This window comes from Sporothrix brasiliensis (genome assembly GCF_000820605.1).
Source record: "Sporothrix brasiliensis 5110 chromosome Unknown Cont17, whole genome shotgun sequence".
Taxonomy (NCBI): domain Eukaryota; kingdom Fungi; phylum Ascomycota; class Sordariomycetes; order Ophiostomatales; family Ophiostomataceae; genus Sporothrix; species Sporothrix brasiliensis.
In genome coordinates, this window is record NW_024467136.1 from 2,083,077 (window position 1) to 2,101,876 (window position 18,800).

Genomic DNA, 18,800 nt, shown 5'->3' on the forward strand with positions numbered 1-18,800 from the left:
TGGCTGTGATACAGCGACCTCGAAACCTGATCGTAAAGGATGGATGACGACATAAGGAGATGTAGTGATTGTAATTGATACGTCAGGGCTATCGAACCAAGATTTGGGTGGGACATTAGCGGCCTTTACACGTGTTTTAGTGCGTACGTTGCGGTGTCACCGTTTCGCCACAGCGGCTTAGTGGCCGGAGGCCACTCCATAGCGCGATCTTGCTTCAACGAAACCATTCACAATAAAACCTTTGACGTAGCCTCGTTGTCGAGGAACACGTTCCCTTCTCACAACATGGATTCCTGGGCAACCTTGTCTCATCGTCTACTCGACTTTTCTTTTCGATATACCCGACGCTAAGGCTCGCAAGATGCCACGCATTCTCTTGCTGTGCTTTGTGCACGGCTTCAAGGGCGGCGACAACACCTTTCGCAGCTTTCCTGATGTGCGTCTCACGGTAGTATGTCCTTGCGTTTTCTGCTGCACGCAATATCTAACTGTGTGTAGGACCTCAAATCCACCGTCGCCGGCATCCTGCCGGACCACGACCGCGTGGAGACGGTCGTGTACCCGCGCTACGAGACCAAGGGCGAGCTCGCAGAGGCCAGCCAGCAGTTTCTGGAGTGGCTCAAGGCGCGCGTGATGGACATCCGCAAGCAGCACCTGGACACGCCGTGGCCGCCCAATGACCGCCAGGTGGGCGTCGTGCTCGTCGCACACTCCATGGGCGGGTTCGTCGCGGCCGACGCGCTGTTCCTGGCGCTCGACGAGCGCCGGGCGGCCGAGCAAGAGACCGGGGCGGCGGACAACACGACGGCTCTCTTCCCGCCGATCCAGGGCCTCCTGGCGCTCGACACGCCCTACAACGGCCTGTCACGGTCCATGTTCGTCTACGGCGCGTTCTCCAACTACAGCAAGGTGCAGACCGTGTTCAATGTGATGACGGCGCTGTCTGCAGGGCCCGTCGCCCTAGGACGGCTGGCCATGGGCCGTGCTGCCAAGCCGTCGAGCAGTGGTGGCAGTGGCGGCGGAGGCGGTAGTGGTGGAAGTGCTGCGCGTGGCGCCGCCAGCGCCGGCTGGAAAGTCTGGCAGCTCGTGGCTGTGCGCTCCGGCACGGTCGGCGCCATTGCGGCCGGCGGCGTCGCGGCCTACACACACCGCAAGGCCATCATGGCCGGCGTGGAAAAGGTGCGCCGCATGGACCGGCAGAGCCTGCGCGAGGGCTACCAGTCGGGCGTCGACGCCATCGGCCAGGGCCTGGCATACATCAACCGGCGCAACGTGGGCGAGTCGTTTGCATGGCTGTCAGCGCACTTTACGTTTGTGGGCGCGCTCCTGAAGCAGGCTGAATTGAACAGGCGGCTGCAACGACTGGGTGGATTGCAGGGCGGCATCGGCGTGCACGATTTGTATGTGTCGTTGGGGGCCAACGGCTACTGGAGCGGCGGGTATTTTGTGCCGGAGCGGACATTCTGTGCAGTGCCAGAAGACAAACAAAAAGAAAAGAAGGAGAAGGAGAAGGAAAAACAGAAAGAGAAAGAGAACGAGAAAGGGAACGAGAACGAGAACGAGAAAGAGAAAGAGAAAGATGGGCCAGACGCCGCGAAAGACAGAGATGACATGGAGGCTGTGGACGAAGCAGCGAAGACGAACCAAGAGGAGAAGGAAGACACGACCGACAATGGCCAAGACCAGCCAGACAACAGTGAAACCGAAACGACGGCCATTTCTTCCATGTTCGAGCGCTGGACTATGCCGACGTGCGAAGACGAGGTGCAGGCGCACATCAGCCTTTTCAAGCGCGACAAAAACCCTCACTACGATGCCTTCACCGGCCGCGCTGCCGTGCTTGTTGCCAGCTGGTTTGGCAACGACAACCCCATTGTGGACACGCTGGGCCCTATGCTAGCTGATGAGGCGGCCGAAGCCGACAAGGATGCGACGGGAGAGGATTCTATCCGGGTGACGGACGAGGGCGTTGAGATTGTGGAGGGAAGCAGCAACTCGGGGATGGCGGCAGCAGCTGAGGTGGCCCGCAAAGAAGGCGCCGACGATGTGGCTGGCGCATCGACGGACGACAATCAGAATGACGCCGAAAAGGACCTGCCGGACGAGTCACCCATCGACATTGCTGCCACGGCGTCATTGATGCGCGATAGCGAGGGCGAGGAGAACGAGGCGAAGGGCAGCAATGTTGCTTCAGCCATTGTGATTGACGACGACGAAGACGACGACAACGATCTTGTCGGGCCGGGCTCTACAGCCGCAGCCGCAGACATGCCACCCGAAGACCGCGCCACCTACCTGCGGCATCTCCTGTCGGTTGCCCAGAATGCCGGCACAGGTCTCAAGCGTGTGTCCGACTGGTCGTCGCAGCTGCCGGCCAAGATGCCACGCATCGACGGCCTGTCGCGGTCTTCGATTCCCTCCATGTCCTCCATGGCTATGCCCACAATGTCTGCCATGTCCAGCATGTCGAAGTCTGCGTCGACCTTCATTCCGGGCACGTCCATGTTCTCACGGTCCAAGAAGGGCAATGGGGCGTCGTCGGCTTCGTCAGCCTCGGAGAAGGAGGGCAGCACCGAAAAGAAAGACGAGGCGGAGACGGCAGGCGAGCCAGTATCGGGCAACACTGCAGACGATGTAACACTCGATGCCACAGTTAGACCCGACGCAACATCGGCGGGGGACGAGGACAAAGAGATGGCATGAAAGAGAAAACCATCAGAAATCCGAGGGGAAACAAGGAAAGGGTCGGAGGCATAATATCCACCGACACGATGATACCATGATCAGGAATGTACAGTACAATAATTCAGTCCATTTAGTACAATTTCAAGCAATCCGACGAACAAGCACTGTGCCTCTGTCTATTTTCTCAAGGACGTCTGTGCGCGTCCAGCGTTCGGTACAATACGCCGTCGAATTGGACCGTCTCGTCGACAACAGTGGCGCAGCAATATAAGAAATTAGCACCTCTCAGCGGCTTTCAGCACGCTAGTGCCCGCTAAACGAGTGTTTTTTCAGTGGTTGTAGTGCATTTGCCGGCGACACTCCAGACCCCGACGGCGTCACCATCCGCCCGGGAGTACGAAAAGGGCTAGAAGAACAGGGCAAAAATAGCAAACAATGCAAAATGGTCTGCCGGACCACTGTGTTTCCGTGCAAGTGCCGTCGATGTCGCCAGCAGCGCCATACAATTGACCAGGCGGTAGTGCATCTGTAGACCAAGAACACGGCATCCTAGCGGCCCTATTGGCTCCCCGGTATCTTACCTGTACTCTGCAGGTGCGCGCATTTTCCCCATACTATTCCATGGCCATCCTGTACTATGACAAGGCAGGAGCTGCAGAATCTCAGTTACTCGATTCTCTCAACTGAGGCAGGTGCGATGCTGCAGACCAGGCCAAGAGTCGCTTCGTTGTTGGCGTGGGGCAACGCGGCGTATGGCGCACCTTCCCACCACAGGTGGGTGAAACAAAAGTGAAGCAGGAGACAGCCACGTACCTTCCTCCGCACGCCAAGTAGTCATGTAAAACATAAAAAGAGAAGGCACGAACGACGCCGAGGGAAAGTACTGATAGACAGAGGTGACTTGTTTCGAGAGCATTGGAAATTGAAAAGCAAGCCCATTGTCTGTTTACTTTCGCTGGTCATCACCAACACCAACATCACTTACATCGCCATTGCCGATCACGCCTAGTGCCACCGCACCAAGCCTTCACAGATTTGCAGCACATCCACCGCAATGGACAAGTCTCTTGCATCTCGCTGCAAGGAGCTTCTGCAGGTTTGTTGAGTTCGCAATTGTGACAATTTTCTGTCTTTCTTTTAACAATGACCAGTTCCTCTCTTCGACCTCAGGTGATCTCGCCAACGTCACCGGCCCGCCATCCATGCTCGCGCCCATGTCCGTCGTCGAAGTCGGCCGCTGCTGGGCCCAACGACCCGCCGTTTTCGCAGCACCTGCCCTCGAGCCCGCCGCCGATCGCCGCTGTCTGCTCGTCTTGCGCATGGTCCTCATTGCCCTCCGCTCACAAATGTACGTCGGCGGCTCGCCCTCGACAAGCATCAAGAAGCCGCTCAATGCGTTTTTGGGCGAACTGTTCCTCGCCGAGTGGACGGACGAGAAGACACATGGCGTCGAGAGCCGGAGCCCGTCGGCACGAAGCAGTCTCTCTAGCCAGCACCAAGAGCCTGGCCTGAGCCGCAGCACAACCATCTCGTCCTCAGCCACCAACTCCACCAACTCCACCAACACCACCACCTCCTCCACCTCGTCTTCCTGTGCCTGTGGCACCGACCGCATAACCACCCGTCTTGTTGCCGAGCAGGTCAGTCACCACCCGCCCATCACCGCCATGCACATTGCCGACGACGTCCACGGCGTGCGTGCCGACGGATACGCCCGCGTCGAAATGACCTTTTCTGGCAGCGTCCAGGTGCGCCAGGTTGGCCACGCGGTGGTGCGCGTCGATGCATACGATGAAGATTACCTGATTCCCCTGCCCGATATCAAGGTGCGCGGCTTCTTGTCCGGCCGCTTGTATCCTGAAATCACGGAAACCTACCATGTCGTCGGCAGCAGCGGCTACACGGCCGAGATCAAGTTTTCTGGTCAGGGCCTGGCTTGGGGCGGCACGCGCAACGCATTCACGGCCAAGGTTTTTAGCCCCAGCGAGCCCGGGAGCACGACGCGCGACGTGCTTTACACCATTGAGGGCGTCTGGAGCAAGGGCTGGACCGTCCGTGACGCGCGGTCCGGCGCTGTGCTCGAGACATACGACGTCGACGCCCCCGAGAACAAGCCCGCACCCATTGATCTGCCCGACACTGCCACCCAGGACCCCTGGGAGTCGCGGCGTGCCTGGGCGGGCGTGCTCGACGGTCTCGGCAAGGGCGATCTGAGCCAGACCGTTGCAGAAAAGTCCAAGATCGAGCAGGCCCAGCGCCGCATGCGCGCCCGCGAGGCCGCCGCCGGCGAGGTCTGGACGCCGCTCTTTTTCAAGAATGCCGAGCACGACGGCGATGTCGTCTTCCACCGCTTGGCAGCGGCTGCGGGTGCGGCCGGAACACACTTGCAGCTGCACGACGACCGCACCAAGGGCGTCTGGCGTGTCGACGACGACAAGATTAAGAACCTGCAGCGACCGTTTCGCGCCGGCCTGACACCGCTGGGCAAGCAGGCGTAGCCGCCGATAGAGCCTGTGTCATGGTCGGTCACAAGGAGCACTCACAGTGCATCTTGTATTTTCCATCTTACAATATATCAGCGGCGGTGTTCTGTTGCTTTTGGTCCATATAACTTGAGTTCTCGAGTTTCCTTGTGGTTTCTAGATTTGCTCCATTTCTAGTTTTATTCTTTCTATTTACTTTGGCCGGGTTTTGTTCAATCTGGAAACCGGAGTATGGATCTGATGATCATGTGACCAAAGTCCTTCCCATTGCCCCGTCGGGTTTGCTTCATATCCCTTGATTTGTTCAGTTCCGTGATGTCCACCGTCTTGCTGCTCAAAATAGAAATCCTCATCAAATATGACATAATACTCCGTTGACTAATACGATACCACATGGCTGCGTCTACCGGACTCTAACTGCTTCTTACCGGTCCTGCTCGCAACGTTAAATTAGTGCTGACAGGACCTGACGCCGCTTTTTATTTTTCCTTTTTTTTGTTTTTGATTTCCTCAACATCCATGGTATTGCTGTCGGGATTTTGGTAATTATCGGAGATACGAACAGCTAGGGATATGTACAACATACTCCGTACAATATGATTGATGGAAGGGTGGTACCCCGACCTGCGGCGGCGACGCTACTCGTAATCAACGCCCAGTTTTAATGCCGCCCGGCCGCCATACGAGGCCATGCCGGCACACATCTGTCAGACGAAAGGATCCGAGGTGCGATACGCAGGACGCGAAGTAACACGCATCGAAGATGGAGACGAAGCTGGTGTGGTATGTGCTTGGTGCTGCAAAACACCGGTCATATGCGGCCCGGATTAAGAGGGCTCTATTATAACCGATATGCGATCAAAAGAACTAATAATGCCGTTTCTGATGGCCATGACACCGGAATGGAAACGTATGAAAGACTTGTTGGTGCACCAAAATTTGAAGGCCCTGTTTTGTCCTGAAACAGGACCTACGAAGACGCGGTCGTGAGAACCGGGAATAAGTTTTGTCTACAGTGCCACGCACAATGTACTCCGTACGGCGTCCGGCGGACGAGTTCTGATAGGTTCCCGGCCCGACTGATCTTTTGTGATGGCTGTATCGTCGCCACAAGTGTTTGCGTAAGCTGCTTTTGCTTGGACACAGCTCTACCCTACCGAGGAAGCGGGCTTTTCTACGGATCTTTTCTACCGAGTCATAGCGAGTCCTCTGATCGACGCCGCCATTTCGAGTTTCCGAGCCGTATAGGCCGTTTACAGAGTAATCTTTCTCCCGGCCGTGTGCCTGTTGTTCACGTCCACAGCCACGCTCACGCCCGCATCCACTTCTCACAATATGGCCGGAATGGATGTAACGGTAAGGCTTTTGTCTATCCTTATAAGCAACCGCCCACCTTCAAAAGGTCAGAAGCCACAGACATGGAGACAAGGGTTGATAGTTACAGAAGGTCAAGTGTCTCAAATAGTGGATAGAACTCCAACATAAAGCTCATATCCCCAAGAGCCACACATTCCCCCTCTCGGCCTACGACAACAGCATTTCGCAGTTTGTCCCTTTCATCAGCTTCGCTTCACTAAAATGTCAACATCTCCTGAGAGCCTGCTCGGCCTCATCAAGGCTGGGCAGGTTAGTATGCCACCCGCGGCGCTGATCTTCCGCCTGGCCGTCATCACGGTGAGTCAAAATTGAAGCGGTCGGAGGTGGAATTAGAGCCGGCTTGATGAACCTCTAACGATCCAGACCATCCTAGGTTTCTTTGCCCGCATCGTTTACAACATATTCCTCCATCCACTTCGCGTCGTCCCGGGTCCCTGGTGGTACGCCGCCACGGGCCTCCCCCGCTACCGCATGTATATGTCTGGCGATGCCCACAAGATTTTGCGCGACATGCACATGGCATACGGCGACGTTGTACGCATTGGCCCCAACGAGGTGTCATTTGCGGCGGCCCATGGCTGGAGTGATGTCTTTGGACAGAAACGCATGCCGGGAACCGAAGCTAATGGCGGCCACGCGTACGTGGAGAACCCCAAGGAAACGGTCTTCTATAACAACGTCTCGCGGCCCGGAAGCTTGCTCTACATGCCACAGGCAGACCACATCATGGCCCGCAAGTCACTGAATGCGGCCTTTTCCACCAAGGCCGTCACCGAGCAGGAGCCGCTCATTCAAAGCCACATCGACAGACTTGTCGGTCTTCTCCACGCCGCCGCCAAGAAGAGCTCGAAAAAGAGTGACAGCAAAGAAGGTAAAGACGACCAAGACAGCAACGTCGTCGATATGGTCCAGTACACCAATTGGCTGTTCTTTGACATCATCGGCGAGCTGGGCTTCGGCGAGCCCTTTGGCAGCCTCGTCGATGGCGCCGAGCATGCGTGGGTGGCAATGATTGGCAAAGGCGTAAAGGGTGGCGTGACCAAGGTCAACCTCCACCGCTTGTTGGGCACCACGCTTGCCCGCCTCGCCGTCTGGCTCAAAATGACCCGCGAGGCTCGCAACCAACTCATGTGGCACCATGCAATGTCCGACGACAAGATCAGGCGCCGCCGCGTTTTAGGTCCTGGCCGGCCAGACTTTGTGACACCCATGCTCGAAAACGAAGACTTTTGGACGACCAAGCGCATGCACGCTTCGCTCACGACCTTTATTACGGCCGGCGCCGAGACATCGGCTACAGCCGTGAGCGCTGCCTTGTATTTCCTATCCACAACTCCCGCCCCGGCCGCCGGTGGCCAGTCTCCGCTGGAGAAGCTGCAGGCCGAGGTGCGCGGCGCCTTTTCATCAGAGGCGGAGATCAATTTTGCCGGCGTCAAAAATCTGCCGTACCTCGGCGCCGTCTTGGACGAGGCCCTGCGCATGCACCCACCCACCGCCTGGGGCTTTGGTCGCCAGGCCAGGGCCGGCGGCACCACCGTGGCCAACGGCCAGTTCTACCTGCCCGAGGCCACCGTCCTCACCATCTCGTACTATGCCATGTTCCGGAACAAGCGCAACTTTGCGCTGCCCGACACGTTCGCGCCGGAGCGCTGGCTCACGGGCGCCGGGGCCGACAAGCGCTTCCGCAACGATCAACGCGACGCCTTCCATCCCTTCTCGTACGGCCCCCGCAACTGCATCGGCCGCTATCTGGCGGTGGCCGATATGCGCACGGTCTTGGCCCGCATCGTCTTCAACTTTGACCTGGCGACCCAGCCGGACAGCATTCGCTGGGCCGCCGACCAGAAGACCTATGCCTTCTGGGAAAAGCCACCGCTGATGATGGCCGTCACCGAGCGGGCCGACAAGGCGTAGGGAAGTGAATAATGTGTGAGGGGGAATAACCGTCTGCGGCCCAAGTGTCGTGACGAGCGGCCAAGCGGATGGCGTTGGATTTATAAATGTTTCGATTGTGTTAATGCTGGGCGTTCACGGGATTCCTTGCACGCATTGATGGTTTCCACGGCATGGAAAAGATTGGATAACACGTCGCATGAGAAGTACGATAATGACAAACAAGATTGAAAAAGCCGCTTGTGTCCTCGATTTGGGGTGTTTGCTCCTGCCATCCATTCGCGCCTCTTCGGACTCTCCTTGCGCCTGCCTCCGCGGTCTTCATCTATTTTGTAAAAGGAAAGAACGACCGCGAGGGCGGTACCAACACTGAAATATGGTATAAATGCATAATTAACTTTTGCGTATCTTGAATCATCCTCAACGAAAGCAATTGCCCCCCGTCAGAGTGGGCAAAAGACGCAATATTCCACTCGCTTGCCCCCGTATTATGCCATTGGTCTTATCTCTGGCGTTAGCGCTCCCGACTCGAGCACCGGCCACCAAAGCAATCACCAATGCGGTCAAAAGCGCCCATGAGCCCCACATCCGCCAAGCCAACAGGCATCCTGTGCCTGACTCGGACCTTCCTTTCGGCGCATTTTAGCGCCGCAAAGCTCCTTCCTTATCCTGCTCTGGGCTCGTGACTCTGTTTCCCGCCTCTTGCCTTTCGTCTTTCGTCACCTTTTTCGAGCTCTTCTCTTGTTGCTCTCTTTGTCTTCGTTACAGACTTCCATCAGCACCGCAGAACACACTCGTTTTTACTTGTTTTTTGCCGTTTTTCATCGCCGCGTCCTCCTTTCCCTCTCTCCAAATGCCAAGCTGGAAAGCGCCGCTCGCGGCGGCAGTGCTGCTGAGCAGCGCATCGGCCCTCAAGCTGCCCATCGCCGTCTCCGACAATGCAGTGCAGCAGCCTCTGATTGTGCACGAGGGCGTCGATGCTGTTGCTCCTCCTCTTCTCGTGTCGGACGATGACATCGCCGCCTCCGCCGCCTCCTCCACGAAGAAGCCGCTCGTCGACAGCGAGGAGCTTCAGCGCAAGATCTCCAGCAAGCGCCTGCTCGGCCACGCCAAAGCCCTCTATGGCATTGCTCAGCGCGGCTACGCCGAGTACGGCCACCCGACGCGCGTCATTGGCAGCGGCGGCCACAATGGCACCCTCGACTACATCTACTCCATTGTCTCCGCGCTCGGCGGCGGCAATCCTGAGGAGGGCAAGGACGGCTACTACCGCGTCTGGAACCAGACCTTCCCGGCCACGACGGGCAACGTCTACGAGTGGCGCCTCGTCCTGAACGATACCGTTGTCGACAGCCGTCCCATGGGCCTGACTCCGCCGACAAAGGCCAACCAGCCCGTCTTTGCCCAGCTCGCTCTCGTGGCCAACGACGGCTGCGACGCCGCCGACTACCCCGCCGACGTCAAGGGCGCCATTGCTCTTATACAGCGCGGTACGTGTCCCTTTGGCACCAAGTCGGAGCTGGCTGGCAAGGCCGGCGCCGTTGCGGCTGTCGTCTACAACACGGAGGATGGCCCGCTCAGCGGCACGCTGGGCGCGCCGAACCCGGACCAGATTGCCACGTTTGGTCTGTCCGGCGCAGAGGGCCGGCCGCTCGCTGCTGCGCTCAAGAAGGGCGCCAGCTACGACGGCATTGCCTACATCGACTCGGAGGTGCGCACCATCATCACCAAGAACATCCTGGCCCAGACCGTGGGCGGCGACCCGGATCACTGTGTCATGCTGGGCGGCCATAGTGACAGTGTTGCCGAGGGTCCCGGCATCAACGACGACGGCTCTGGCAGTCTGACGCTGATCGAGGTGGCCGCGCAGCTGTCTCACTTCCGCGTCAACAACTGCGTGCGCTTCGCGTGGTGGGCTGCCGAGGAAGAGGGCCTGTTGGGCTCCGACTACTATGCCGCGTCGCTGTCGCCCGAGGAGAACCTCAAGGTGCGTCTCTTTATGGACTACGACATGCTGGCCAGCCCCAACTATGCCTACCAGGTGTACAACGCTTTGGACAGCGAGAACCCGGCCGGCTCGCAGGCCCTGCGCGACCTGTATGCCGACTGGTACGCCGCCCACGGCCTCAACTACACCCTGATCCCCTTTGACGGCCGCAGCGACTACGACGGCTTCATCCGAGCCGGCATCCCCGCTGGTGGCATTGCCACGGGTGCCGAGGGCGTCAAGACCGAGGAAGAGGCTGCGCTGTTTGGTGGCACGGCCGGCGACTGGTACGACCCGTGCTACCACCAGCTGTGCGACGACGTCAGCAATATCAACCTGACGGCCTGGGAGCTCAATGCTCAGCTGGTTGCCCACTCGGTGGCCACGTACGCCGTCTCGTTCGACGGCTTTCCAAGGCGCACGCTGGACGACGTTGCGGCGGCGTCGACTACGTACAGCTCCAACGTCAAGTACCACGGCGGCAAGCTAGTTCTGTAAATGAGGGAAGAAGACATAGGGGCGGACTCTTGTAAATATTTGTTTGTCATTTTTGTTTTTGGAGAGTTCATCATACACCATAGAAATATATGCACATTTCAACGACACAGTGGAACCTTGCCAACCAATTTGAACCAAGCACTACCATCGCTTTGGACAGCAAATGCACTCGTGCTTTATCCTCTCTCGCAACTTATGCCGTGAACCGCATGGGCGTCGTCTTGGGCGTCGTAAAGTCGACGCACGACTCGTACGTCTGGCCCTGCCCCAGCCAGTACCACTGCAGGACGCATGTGCCGGCCGTCGTGCACTGGTCGCCCAGCGTCGTCGGGATCGTCACGCTGAACTTGGTCTGGTTCGCCGGCGGCGTCAGCGTCGCCGCGTAGTTGTTCGGCCAGTCGATGAGCGGCGCGCCCAGAATCTTGTTGGTCGTCGTGTCGACCACCGACACGTTGGCATAGCCCTTGTGCGGGATGCGGATGAACACGTCCATGTCGACCTTCTCGCCCGGCTTGTACGACTGCACATTCTTGGTGTTGTCGCCGAACTGGTAGCCGCGGCACAGGTACAGGTTGCACTTGGCGGCGTTGTAGTCTGCGCCGATGCCTTTGGGGTTGGCGCGGAAGAGCGCCTCGGGGTACGACGTGTTGTCGGCCTGGTAGAATTTGACCATGGTCTCGCCGCAAACGGCCGCCGTGGCAGCCCCGGGCGTGCGGGTAGCCGGCGAGGTAACAAGACCGTGGGCATTGGCAGCGGCGACAAGGCCGAGCAGGGCAGAGACGGAGAGCTGCATGCTGGTGTTTCGGTGGTGTCAAGGGAGTTGAATGGGTCGTCAGTAAGTCAGAAAAGAAAAAGTTGCAGGGGTGCTAGATAAAAGTACAACGACAAGAGAAACAGCCCAAGGGATTCTGGGATATATAATCTGTACACCCACGATACGGAATAGGACGCGAGGCCTACCACGGTGAGAAGCTGCCCCATGCGTAGCGAGATACAACCAAATTGCGCTTAGGTGTTATTAATTTGTCTCTTTGATCCATCCTGCCTCTCACTGTGTTGATTGATTTTAAAATCTGCGCTCCCGGGCTGTCGTTGCGGGTTTCTATTTGTTTACGTCAAGCGGCTCTTCTCAGGTATTTGGAAGCGTCGGTTCTCTCAGTCTTCTAAATAGATTGAAAGCGACCGGCAAAAGTCTCGGCGCCGGGGCTCGAGCTTCAATGTGCGTGAAGATACAACGTACTGTCCAATATCCAATATCCGCATACCAGCCACCCAGCGTCGGGGTGGTGAGTTCCCCATTTCCCGTTTCCTGCCAAAGCAGAGCGGGCAAGGGCCATTTACTCTTCATTAATATTGGGAATCATCGATGTGGGCGAATATCGACTGAGGTATTAAATAAAAGATCTACCCTGGGCGAAGTCCTAAATTTTTGTTAACATGTGTGTTGTAATGATTTTTAAAGTGAGTTATCTTTGTAGAAAAGAAAATAACGTGAGAAAATATGTATTTTACAAAGAAATGATATGTTTGACAACTTCTCCTTATATAATTCTATTGAATGATTTCCATTAAGCTCCCAATCAGTCCGACGGGATGCTTGCCGCCTCTGCCACCACCTCCACTCTGCGGGAGGCACTCGTTCCGTGTCGTTTCGTTTCTGCTCTTGGTCTGTCGCGCTTTCGCGCTCTCTTACCCTTTCCCTCTTTGTTGAATATATTAATCATTCCGCCTTTTCCACGTTCGTCCGTTCCTGAATCCAATTTGTGCCCTTTTGCCGGTAATCTTGTCATGCACAGTGACAAATCATGAAATTATTAGAGACGATTTACTGCGATGGCCGTGAAATAAACACACGTCCAAAGGAGACCATTGGCAACCAAAGTCTGAATGACGTGTAATGTGATTTTCAATGAAATGAGAATCTAGCTGCAAAAACTCATGAAACCGGTGAGCAAATATACACCAACGCAATTGTAGGATGGAAATTCCAACTTTTAAATTAAAATCAAAATCGTAATTCAGCATCCTGTCCACCGGCGGCCTTTCAATTACATGCCCTAATAGCCTCGCTTCACCTGTTGTCTCCCGTGATGCTCTCTTCCTCGTCGAGCACAAACGTGTCCGGGTGGCCCGGGACGCTGCTGTAGTCACCGTGGGTGTCGTTGGCCGACGCAGAGGTACTTCTGTTCGACGACGCTTCTTTGGGTGGCGTTGTCGGCTCGTACTGGTAGAGGCGGATGTTGACAAACATGGCAAAAAGACCAAAGTCGTACGCGAGGCGCAGCGCGCCGGCCACCACAAATGCGATCCAGAAGCGGCCACTGCCGGCGAGGAAGCCGGTCACCGTAGGGCCTGTGGTGGAGGCCAGAGTGCGCAGCAGACTGGTAATACCGAGGACAGCAGTGCGCTCTTCGGGACGGACAACGGCCGCAATGAGAGCGGCGCGGGGGGCCTGGTCGAGGTTGTTGAGACCGATGCGCAGCAGGAGAAGGGCGTACGTCAGGCCGATGCTGCTCGGCAGGGGAAACAAGAGGACGGCAGCGGACGAGGGCACGTGCGTAAAGACCATGGTGTTGATGAGGCCAATGTAGCGGGAGAGCGGACCTGCAAACACGGACGAAAAGGCAGCGAGCAAGTAGCTGATGGACAGAATGTTGCCGAGCGAGTCCTTGCCCATGTGGAATTTGCTGTCCATGTAGTACGAGGTCAAGGCAATGCTGGCCATACCATCGGCGAGCGAGTCGACCATGAGCAGGAACCAGAGACCGTACATGATGGAGCGCGTCTTTTTGGAGATCTGGCTGAAGCGGCCGGGGGCTTTGGCGCGTGCAGATTGGGGCGGAGTTGAATTTGTCCCAGGGTGAGCCAGGGGATCTCCCTCGCCACCAAAATCGCTATCGTCGTCTTCGTGGTCGTTGCTGCCGGCGTTGCCCCCGGACAGACCGCCTTCTTCGCTATCATCGACTACAGTGGCGCTACTGCTACTGCTTCTTCCCGGCGTAGCTGTCGCCCGAGGCGTGTGGCGGCCGCTGCTAGGTCTCGGTGACAATTGGATGTCGCTGGTTGAGTCATTGTCAGCGACGACAGTATCGGCGTCCTCGATGGACCGGTGCTGCAGTTCGGACTTGGTGGACAGCATCAAGCTCAGCACCAGGTTGAGAATGCCCATGGCCGCGTAGGCCCAGTAGCAAGCGTGGTACGCCTGACGCAGCGGCCAGCCCAAGCCCCCAGCTGCACTGTCGCTGTTGAGATAGTGCACGGCGCGGCCGGCCACCTCCGTGCCGACAGCCGACCCCAGCGCAGACGTGGTCACGTACCACACGAGCACGTCGGCCCTTGTGTTTGGGTTGGTCAGCTCAGAGAGCATCGACTCCTCGACCGCACGGAAGGGACCAAAGTCACCACCGGTAGCGCTAATGACGCCCGCCACGGCGGCCACCAGCAGTAACCAGTAGTTCTCGCACAGAGCAAACGTGGTGCCGGACATAATCATGAGCACGGAGCCGAACATGAGCGTGCGGCGGCGGCCAACGTGGTCGGCCACGAGGGTCAGGAGAAGAGAAAGACCAACATCGCCGGCGAGTGTCAAGGTCATGAAAAGGCCGATGCGCTCGTCCGAGACGTCGAGCTCGGCGAAAAAGAGGGCCAGGACGAGGGCGCTGGCGCCGTAGGCGAACATGCGGCACGTGCGGGCGAGGATGATGATCCAGGCGTCGGCGCCCGTGTTGAAGACGGACGCCAACCCGGACTCGCGGTAAACATAGCGAATGGAGCTTGTGATCATCGCCGTATGGGGAAGAGAGGCGGCCGGAGGAAAGTGCGACGGTGGTAGTGGTGATGTTGCCGGTCACGTGGGCCGGGTTGTCGGAAGTAGCCAGGAAGAAAGAGCGGCGTAGGCGCAAGATTGCGATGATGAGGAGAATATGAGCGAGGCAAAAGAAACGGAAAACAGAGTGAGAGATGAGCAGAAAATGCAAAATACGCTCGGATGTGTCAATGACAAAACTGTCAAGGAACGTCAGAATCTACATGTCACAAATGCTCTCGGGATCGACGAGCACGACCGGCTTACGGCAAGAAAGGCGCGCAAATCGAAGTATTGGCCGGCGCTACTTGACGCTAGATAGAACAAGGCGAGCGGCGAGACTGAGGGCGAGGCGAAGGCAAAGACAACACGCAAAAAAAATTGTCCAGAAGTACAACACATGGGCTTTTCATCTTTTTGTTTGTCCGCATAGTCAAATATCACTTTCTTTGCGTTCATCCTCAACTTGTTGTCGTTTGAAGCACGGCGACAGCTGATGTACGACGACAGCAGACGGCGTCGGAGTCAAATTAGACGACCAAACGAAAGACTCGTGCAGAATTGCACACTCACAAGTGCGCATTGCACCTTCCCATTGTGACTCCGGCACCACTGCCGTTTTGTGCTGCACCGGCCCAGCACTAGCGTGGCCGCAGGCCGTTGTCGGCCCGCAGCCTTGTTGTGGTTGGCTTGGCTTACCCGGCACGGCTCCAGAGCAGGAAAGAGCTGGTCCAGGGCATTCAGTATGGGTCCAAACTTGGTTTCCGACTTTTCCAGCAGCTTTCTGCGCTATTTTTGCAGTAAATATGGCGAAACACTGGCCCGGATGGCAGCCCGACCAATTTGCCGTCATAAGTCAGGCGGGGAAACAATGTGACATTGTGATGGTGACCTGGAGAGAGCGCATCTGGAGAGCATCGCTTCTTCCTTTAATCGTTTCTACACCAAACGCCGTATTTACACGACTATGAGAGAGACCCAATAACTTTACCAAACTCACAGTGCCTTTGTACGTGCATACTGGTGTTTTTAGTTCGGACTCCAAAACACAAATTGACCAGGAGAATAGCACTTTGTAATATCCGGTGCGTCAGTTATTGGTTTCTCGTGAAACGATCAGGCACTTGTCCGCTGTACTTCGTATATAAACTCACATCGTAACAACAGCTTCCACGTACGGCCACAGATACTGGAAAATACGGGATCCCGTCCGCTCTCCCCTAGTCAAACCAGTAATCGGCGGATTAGTAGTTGGGTCGGTGACGACCAGCGAATACCCGCTGCTGTACGTTTTTTTGTCTTCGTTTTTTTTTTTGTCATTGTCTGTATTCTTTATTGCGAGTAGAGAAGAAGTCAACATATATATATAAAATATAAATATCATAAGCGTATAAATTCAACAGGTAAAGGAATCCAACGTAGACCCAAAAACAAATCCGCTGCGCTTATTTCCCGCAACGCCAAAAAAGGGGAATTCGGTGAAGACTAAAAAAAAACACCAAAATCGTCGAGCAGGACAAAACCAGAGATTAAAACGAAACACCAAGTAAGCATCATTCACATTCGCCTCCCTGCTCCTCCTAATCGAAGCACACCTTGACCTCCTGGCTGGCCAGGCGCTGGTCCTTGTAAAAGACCTGGAAGTCGACGGAGGCGCCGGTGGGGGTCATGACAATCTCGTAGGAAAACTTCTTGAAGACCTTGCCGCTGGGCGAGGTGTAGTCGGGCAGGCTGTCGACAATGGAGGCAAAGTTGCAGCGGATGTCGCACAGCTTGATGACGTTCTCCTCGCGGCGGGTGGGGGCCTCGACGTCGTTGCAGAGGTAGAGCTCGCGGGTCCACTCGGTCTTGGGCTTGGTGAAGAGCAGGTAAAAGTCGTGGCGGATGGGGGCGAGGGTCTTGACGGAGCTGCCCTTGCGCAGGTACCACTCCATCTGGCGGCCGGCAAAGTAGACCTCCTCCTTGTCGTCCCAGTAGCGGTCCTCGATCTTGTGGTAGGAGGCGTTGTAGAGCTGGGAGAAGCAGAGGCCGACGGAGAAGCGCGAGACGGTGGAGGCGATCTGGATGGGCGGCTCGAGCAGCAGGCGGTTGTCCTCGCCGTCGGCCTTGAGGGCCTTGTAGAAGCCCTTGTAGACGGCGCCGCGGCAGATGGCGGTCCAGGGCTTGGTGCCGGTGGACTGCAGCACGTTGATCTTGGGGCCGTGGCGGTCCTTGAGGTGCTGGTAGAGGTAGGGCGACGCGCCGAGGCCGCCGACGAGGATGATGTCGGTGACGTCGAGGCTCTTTTTCTTCTTGACCTCGCGGATCTGCTCGTCGATGAGGGCGTCGATGCCCTCAAACGAGTAGGCAAACAGGGCCTCGATGTGCTCGCCCGTCAGGTGGAAGCGGCCCATCTTGATGTGCGGCTCCTTGCTGGAGTCGGTCAGCTCGGCCTTGGAGTTGAAGGCCTCGGCGGGGATGCCGACGGTGTAGTGGCGGCGGGAGTTGGCCTGCGACTTGTACTGGGGCTTGATGGCCTGCTGCCACTCGCCCTTGACGAGCTCCTTGATGCCCGTCTTGGACAGGTTGGACCACTTGGGGCCGAGGCGCCGCTGCGACATCTTCTCAAAGGCCTCGTCGATGAAGATGCTGCCGTAGAGGCCGCCGGTGCCCTCGACGGCCTCTTCCATGACGACGGGCGACGCGCGCGTCACGTTGTAGCTGATGAGGTCGACCGTGCCGCCGCCCGCGTCGCAGATGATGAAGCAGTCGCCGGCCTTGCTCGGGTTCGGGTTGTTGTAGAGCGTCGCCAGCGCGGCGGCCTCGGGCTCCGTGACAAAGCACAGCTCCGTCTTGCCGGCGGGCCGGTTGTCCAGGATGCCGGCCTGCGTCACGGCGTCCTCCATGCGCTGGCGCGCGTAGCCCTTCCAGATGGCCGGCACAGTGAGGACGACGTGGAACTTCATGCCGTCGACGGCGGCGTCGCCGCGGTCGCGGCAGATGGTGTCGATGACGTGCTCCCACAGCAGGCGCAGGTAGTCGGCGACGAGGTCCGTGGGGGTCTTGCCGGTGTCGCGCAGCATGCGCCGGCCGCGGCGCACGTACTCGGAGTTGCGCAGCTCGTTGTCGAGGTCGTCCTCCTTGAGCAGCAGCAGCTTGAACCACTGGACGGGGTCGGCGTCTGGCGGGATCTCGTAGCCCCAGTAGATCTGGCCGTCGTCGTAGTAGAGCTCGGTGGGCGCCTTGCCCTTTTCGAGGCCCATGCCAGGCCAGCTGTGGATGAGGTTGATCTGTTCCTGCTCAAAGTCGTAGGGCGTGGCCCAGGCGACGCCCGAGTAGGTGGTGCCAAAGTCGATGCCGATGATCAGGACATTGGTCTGGTCGTCGGAGATGCCCTGCCAGTACTCGGTGGTGGACGACATCCTGACAGAATCTGCCATTTGGGGATACTGGAGGAGGGGACAGGGAAAGTGTGAGAGGGTAGTCGAGGAGAAAGAGAGGTGGGGAGTGTTAAAAGTGGCAGTATAAAGAAGGAAAGAAGCATGGAAGAGACGAAATAAGTAGAGATGTCCGGTGGTAATGCGGATATTAGAGCGTACGGCGTAAGAATTGGAAATCAAAATTCAAGTGCAAATATCAACGACCAAAGTCAAGCAATCCGCCGAATGTTCGGTTATCGACCGACGAAGAAGAAAGGAGGCTGGAAGTTGTTTTGTATGGTTGGCGGCATTCGGACAGCAGCAAACCGCAGCGGCAAAGCACATACACACACCGGCACGCCAACTGGACAGGCTATTTCTCCGTCCAGACGAGAAGCATCTCCCAAGATGCACACCAGTTGCAATGGGGTAAAAGTGGGAGGTCTGCAGGTGGGGAAGAGAGCTGTCGCCTTTCCCCTCCCGTCTTGCAGAGAGAGGCTCAACAGGTGCCTCACTGCAGTGTGCCTGGCCGCCAGAGTGCCTTGTTTCACCTGCCGCGCCTTATTTTCTCGACGCTGCTCTACTTGGCGCTGATCCGCTGTTGTGTGCGATAATTGGGGGCTCATGGCAGCGGGAATTCAATCAGTGGAGGCGCGGGCTCGGCCTGGGCCTTG

The 18,800-nt window shown here is 57.2% G+C and overlaps 7 protein-coding genes across 7 annotated transcripts; 4 read left to right on the forward strand and 3 right to left on the reverse strand.

Annotated features, from left to right (window-relative positions):
- Positions 1-361: 361 nt before the first annotated feature.
- Positions 362-2,703, forward strand: SPBR_02413 (uncharacterized protein; the record flags this gene model as incomplete). Its single annotated transcript, XM_040760716.1, has 2 exons — positions 362-436; positions 499-2,703. The coding sequence occupies 2 exons, from the start codon at positions 362-364 to the stop codon at positions 2,701-2,703; spliced, it is 2,280 nt and encodes a 759-aa protein (XP_040620607.1).
- A 1,036-nt stretch (positions 2,704-3,739) lies between these two features.
- SPBR_02785 (uncharacterized protein) lies at positions 3,740-5,183 on the forward strand (the record flags this gene model as incomplete). The annotated part of the gene is made up of 2 exons (XM_040761088.1): positions 3,740-3,781; positions 3,837-5,183. The coding sequence occupies 2 exons, from the start codon at positions 3,740-3,742 to the stop codon at positions 5,181-5,183; spliced, it is 1,389 nt and encodes a 462-aa protein (XP_040620608.1).
- A 1,563-nt stretch (positions 5,184-6,746) lies between these two features.
- Positions 6,747-8,459, forward strand: SPBR_02650 (uncharacterized protein; the record flags this gene model as incomplete). The annotated part of the gene is made up of 2 exons (XM_040760953.1): positions 6,747-6,842; positions 6,909-8,459. The coding sequence occupies 2 exons, from the start codon at positions 6,747-6,749 to the stop codon at positions 8,457-8,459; spliced, it is 1,647 nt and encodes a 548-aa protein (XP_040620609.1).
- An 832-nt stretch (positions 8,460-9,291) lies between these two features.
- On the forward strand, positions 9,292-10,923 carry SPBR_02690 (aminopeptidase Y; the record flags this gene model as incomplete). The annotated part of the gene is made up of 1 exon (XM_040760993.1): positions 9,292-10,923. The coding sequence occupies one exon, from the start codon at positions 9,292-9,294 to the stop codon at positions 10,921-10,923; it is 1,632 nt and encodes a 543-aa protein (XP_040620610.1).
- Positions 10,924-11,116: 193 nt separating this feature from the next.
- SPBR_03269 (uncharacterized protein) lies at positions 11,117-11,716 on the reverse strand (the record flags this gene model as incomplete). The annotated part of the gene is made up of 1 exon (XM_040761572.1): positions 11,117-11,716. One exon carries the CDS (start codon positions 11,714-11,716, stop codon positions 11,117-11,119), a length of 600 nt encoding a protein of 199 aa, XP_040620611.1.
- Positions 11,717-12,994: 1,278 nt separating this feature from the next.
- Positions 12,995-14,707, reverse strand: SPBR_02651 (MFS transporter; the record flags this gene model as incomplete). The annotated part of the gene is made up of 1 exon (XM_040760954.1): positions 12,995-14,707. One exon carries the CDS (start codon positions 14,705-14,707, stop codon positions 12,995-12,997), a length of 1,713 nt encoding a protein of 570 aa, XP_040620612.1.
- Positions 14,708-16,308: 1,601 nt separating this feature from the next.
- On the reverse strand, positions 16,309-18,129 carry SPBR_02588 (hsp70 family chaperone; the record flags this gene model as incomplete). Its single annotated transcript, XM_040760891.1, has 1 exon — positions 16,309-18,129. One exon carries the CDS (start codon positions 18,127-18,129, stop codon positions 16,309-16,311), a length of 1,821 nt encoding a protein of 606 aa, XP_040620613.1.
- Positions 18,130-18,800: the final 671 nt, after the last annotated feature.